This window comes from Montipora foliosa, chromosome 11 (genome assembly GCF_036669935.1).
Source record: "Montipora foliosa isolate CH-2021 chromosome 11, ASM3666993v2, whole genome shotgun sequence".
NCBI classification, from domain to species: Eukaryota; Metazoa; Cnidaria; class Anthozoa; order Scleractinia; family Acroporidae; genus Montipora; species Montipora foliosa.
In genome coordinates this window covers 20662832-20667831 of record NC_090879.1, presented here as the reverse complement: position 1 = coordinate 20667831, position 5000 = coordinate 20662832, and the positions used below count along the sequence as shown (strand labels likewise).

Genomic DNA, 5000 nt, shown 5'->3' with positions numbered 1-5000 from the left:
AAGTATATTATTACATAAACACCAATGAAATACAAAGTGAGCTTCCACATGAAAACATTCATGATATCTAAAAGAGTCACTGTTGCCATGGTTACATATAAAGATTGTACCTTTCAATGCCTTTTGTGAAATGATTTAGTGAAAAATATTTCACTTGTTCGCTGCGCTTTCTCGTGAAATATTTTTCAATGCTTGAAGAGAAATTTCGTATCTCTGCAGGGCCATGTAATATCCTCTATTTAACAATTAGATTATGAGCTCGAGATTTCTATGAGGTGATAGTTGATGAGTTTACAAATCAACTATATATCACCAGAAACCCATAAGGGTTGAAACGTGTAACGCGCTTTCACAGCTTCCGAATATTCAGTGCGAACTGATTGGTTGAATGTTTCAGTGCTAAGTACCATATTTGGAAACCCCTTGCTCTTGTTGTTCCAAATATGGTACTTAGCAAATTGAATATTCAGAAGCTTGTTTCCAAGCACACAAGGGGCCGTTACACGTTTCAACCCTTATGGGTTTCTGATATCACCTCATAGAAATCAAGCAAATAAATAAATATAATTGTTTTAGTGAATTTACTTCATAAAACGGTTTCCAATTATTTCTTGACGTATTATTAAACTTTGCGCCTGAAAAAGATCGCTTGGATTGAATGGTCATTTAAAATCTAAGTTGTGCGTGCGAGCACGTCAGCTTTTTCAATAATTTCAACTTTTTTGAAAGTCAAGAAACCGTGAATGTCCTTCGTTTAGACTTTAACTACCCATCCCATTTGCATCCAAATTTTCGTCCAAACCTTAGGAAAAATGAAAAAAACACTGTTATTTCCAAGACTACCTCCAGCCACTGCACACTAGTGGTTGTTAGTGTTCAATGGCTCAGCCAATCAGATTACAGCATTTGCATTCAATTTAGTATACTAGAAGAATTCTACTAATTATGTTTAGGTATTTGAAGAAAGCTCTTAATGGTTAAGAGCTTTCTTTGGATAATTGAACATTTTAATGCTTAAAAGGAATATTATAGTACATCATTCATCAAAAGTGTAAGAAGTGATCTGTGGTTGACCTCCAGGTATTTTAACTCAATACTGTAGTTATCATAAATACTTATTGAAATTGTTTTTTTATTATTATTTTGATTGCTCAGTACAATAGAAACATGTTGTTGAGTGTCACCCAAAATGGGTTTCAAATTTAATTTCTCTTCATTTTGCATTGTTTTTGTAATGGTGAATTCCCCTAAAGCTACCATTTAATTATGTTTGTTTATTTCAGGCCTTCTGTTTTTTATTTTGCTTTATTTTCTCAAACAATATATGTTTTGGTTAGTTTATTGATTGCTGACCATGGTATTACCAAAGATTAGCTCTTAGTTTCAGTTGTTTAATTGCAAATTAATTCACTTTGGAAATTATGCACTCCAGATCTCTTCAGTGCAATCAACCTTATTTCCTGAAGCTGGAGAATATATTATATTCGCTGGATCTGGTTTTTTTGTTTTGTTTTATAGGACGTTGCATTGAATGATGATACTCTTTTGGAGAAAGTTAAGTTCAAAGATGAAAGTCTTCAGCAACAGATTGACAAATCAGCTACTGCTATCTCTCCATGTGATCAAGCTGTCATTTTGGGGTTGACGTGGGTTGTAATTTTTTTTTCATTTCAACATTGGAGGAAAGGCTTTTTAAAAAGACAGATTGATGTTCCTTGTATATGTAGATTGTACTGGAAGATTCAGTGTCAATTACTGTATTTGGCTAAAAATTTAACTCTGGGATGGAGCTTTGAACTTTGGATGCCATCCTTCTCATGGAAACGTAGGAAAGCTGATATAGGGTATAATGAAATCGGTATGCCTCCTTGTTATTTAAAAGTTTTGTCCTCTCTTTTAAGTGTTGAATGTCAGAAGAGTCAGGCTCAACACCGACTGAATACTGAAGAGATGTTAGCATACTTGGAGGTATAGAAGCCTATCATCTTATAAAAGGTGTCATTACAGGTAAAGGACAATCAGTTCTCTTGCTTTAATGTGACTTAGGTGATTACAAACCATCCAAAGGCTTGGTGTGTCAATATGGTGGCACTACTGATGAGAAGCAGGCTGGAAAAAGAGTTGCGTCGAAAGATGGAAAGGTCCATGATGCAATTACAGGTATGCAATGTTTGTGAATACATGTACCTTTCAAAGTAATCCTTTACCAATACTTACTGTACTTTTTTTCTTTGTTATGCAGGCCTTACTTGAATCAATTGAAAATCATGTTCCAGAGGTAGGATCTTCATCAATAAATCATCTAACTGCTTGTATACACACTTAAATGCAAATTTAAATTGTTAGATGATGGTATGTGATATGACATGATGTGACATAACATGACTTCATTGTGGTCCAGTTTTCGCATTTGTTATTTGCATATGTAACCAACCAAATACTTTTGTTGCATCTTCAATTTTCAGGTAACTGATAGACAACTGCTGTTTTACTGCGTACCCCTTCCCCCAAAGTGGGAGATTAAGGTATTTGTATGTGATGTATTGATGCTCTTTAAGGCACAATTCTGCATTTATGATACAAATTACCCTAAAGGCAAGCAGGGTTATACCAGAATCACTAGTGTAAAAGTGTCACAATTTTGGGGAAAAAAAAAGAAGGTCGGATTTGGGTGTGTGTCTTACAGGTTAGGATATTTTTAAGTGAGTTACATGTGGAGGGCTCCAGCCAAAAACATCTTCAGAAAGACAGTTGTCAAACACTGATCAGTTTTGCTTATCACAGAATACTTTAAAGTGTTCTCTGTTCAGAATGAATGTTTTCCGTACAAAACACTAGTTGTGGCTCATCTGGAAGTGTAGCTTGTACTTTGGTGGTTGTGGTATATTAGCAGCTTTTCACAATTCCCTTTCTGTGTGGATTTTTCTCTGCTGTGGTTTACTGGTGATTTTGTTGACAATTTCCATTTTTGTACAATTAACAGTCACGGTACTTTGTTTATACACTGACACTAACTAGTATTACACAATAGAATGAAGTTTCTCTTATTATTGTAATAGGAGAAAGTTTGTGCTGTTTCTCATCTTTGTATGCCTCTGTTCGTTTTAGAGAGATTTGGCAAAGTTGTTGTTCCAGATGGGTGCTGTCAAAGGTGCTTTAGATATATTCCAGCAGATTCATGCTTGGGAAGATGTTGTTTATTGTTACCAGAGCCTTGGATGGTATTCAAAGGTTAGCTTACTTTGACTGTCTCATTTTATCCAAAGCAGGGTTTGTGCAGTGCTGAGTTTGTTTGTTCCCGCTACTACCGGTACTCTGGCATTTCTATTTCTGAATACTGTTGTTTTCATAAAGCAGTTTAGCAGTGCTACAATATATATGTATTTTCCAATGATGATGATGATCATCATCATAATAAGAACAATAATAATAATGCACATAGTAATAATCATCACCATCATCACCAGCAGAAGTGGGAGGCTTCTCAACCCGAAAGAACAAAGACTGGTTTGACGAAAATGACAATGAGATCCGAAAGTCATTACCGGTAGATGAAAAGTGCTTCGCCTATCAAAGGCTTCTATCCAATCCAGACAGTCAGTCAGCCAGCCAAGTCAACATAAAGACAGGCATGCATCACTCTTCAAAGAAAGCTGCATGACATTCAGAATAACTGGTGGGAGGCACCAGCTCTATGAAGCTCTCAGAAAGGTTTTCGGACCCTTCCACCAAACACAAGCTGAGAGGGGAGAGTTGCGAGATGATCTTCGAAATGCCATAATTGTGTCCCTATATAAGAATAAGGGTGAGAAAGTAGACTTCTCCAACTGCAGGGGTATTAATCTTGTTTCCATCGCTGGCAAGATTCTTGCACATGTTCTACTCAACAGACTGATAGCAGCTATTGCAGAAGGTCCCATCAACCGGGGAACTGCAGATATGATCTTCGTACTTCGCCAAATTCGAGAGAAGTGCAGGGAGCAAAACATGGGTCTTTATGCAGCCTTCATAGAACTGATTAAGGCTTTTGACACTGTGAGCAGAGATGGACTTTGGCATATCCTGAGTAGAATCGGATGCCCCCCCCCCCCCCTCTTCAATTTCCTCACAATCCTTCATCAACTCCATACAGGTCATCAGGGACAGGCGAAGCACAACAGGGAGCTCGCAAACTCGTTTCCTACTGAGAGTGGTGTAAAGCAGGTCTGCGTACTAGGGCCAACACTCTTGCCATATTCTTTGCTATGATGCTTCGTGAAGCAAAGGACGATCTACAGCATGGCATTTACATTCGGTTCTGTACCGATGGTAGTTTATTCAACCTGCACCGACTGTTGTCCTGCACCAAGACGTCAGAACAACTGATCACTGACTTGCTGTTTGCTGACGATTTTGCCCTTCTGGCGCACACAGAGAAAGCCCTCCAGAGAATGGTCACATGCTTCGCCAACGCAGCAACACCCTTTGGACTAACCATTAGCCTCAAGAAACAGAAGTCATTTGTCAGAAAGCCCCTAATGACACCTACCACCCACCCAGTATCAACATCAAAGGTCACCAGCTGAATACAGTGGACACCCTAACTTACCTTGGAAGCGTCATCTCCAATGATGCCACTGCTACAAAGGATGTAGAAAGCCGCTTGGCCAAAGCAAGTAGCTCCTTCGGACGCCTTCAAAAGCGTGTCTGGAAAAACCACTCTCTCCGCATTGAAACAAAGATTGAAGTGTACAGAGCGGTCGTGATCGCCACCCTCCTCTATGGCTCAGAGGCCTGGGTTCTGTACAGAAAGCATGTGAACCTGCTAGAGTGATTCCACCAGAGATGCCTTCATTGCATCATGGGCATACAGTGGCAGGACGATAAATTATCACGAATGAGGAAGTGCTTGTGTGCGCCAACATCAAGAGCATACAGAGTATGCTGATGCTGAAGCAGTTGAGATGGGCAGGCCACATCTCCCGTATGGATGCCTCCTGGTTGCCAAAGGTCATCTTCTC

At 38.9% G+C, this 5000-nt stretch overlaps 1 protein-coding gene across 2 annotated transcripts in view; it reads left to right on the top strand.

Annotated features, from left to right (window-relative positions):
- Positions 1-5000, top strand: part of LOC137977728 (tetratricopeptide repeat protein 27-like) — a 52897-nt gene that overhangs the window by 17812 nt on the left and 30085 nt on the right. The window contains exons 12-17 of one of the 2 annotated variants that reach the window (XM_068825052.1): positions 1519-1646; positions 1902-1968; positions 2047-2160; positions 2243-2278; positions 2466-2525; positions 3109-3231. In XM_068825052.1, coding sequence (XP_068681153.1) covers positions 1519-1646; positions 1902-1968; positions 2047-2160; positions 2243-2278; positions 2466-2525; positions 3109-3231 — 528 coding nt within the window. Of the gene's footprint in view, positions 1-1518; positions 1969-2046; positions 2161-2242; positions 2279-2465; positions 2526-3108; positions 3232-5000 lie in introns of both variants that reach the window. The other variant, XM_068825051.1, reaches the window with a different exon arrangement.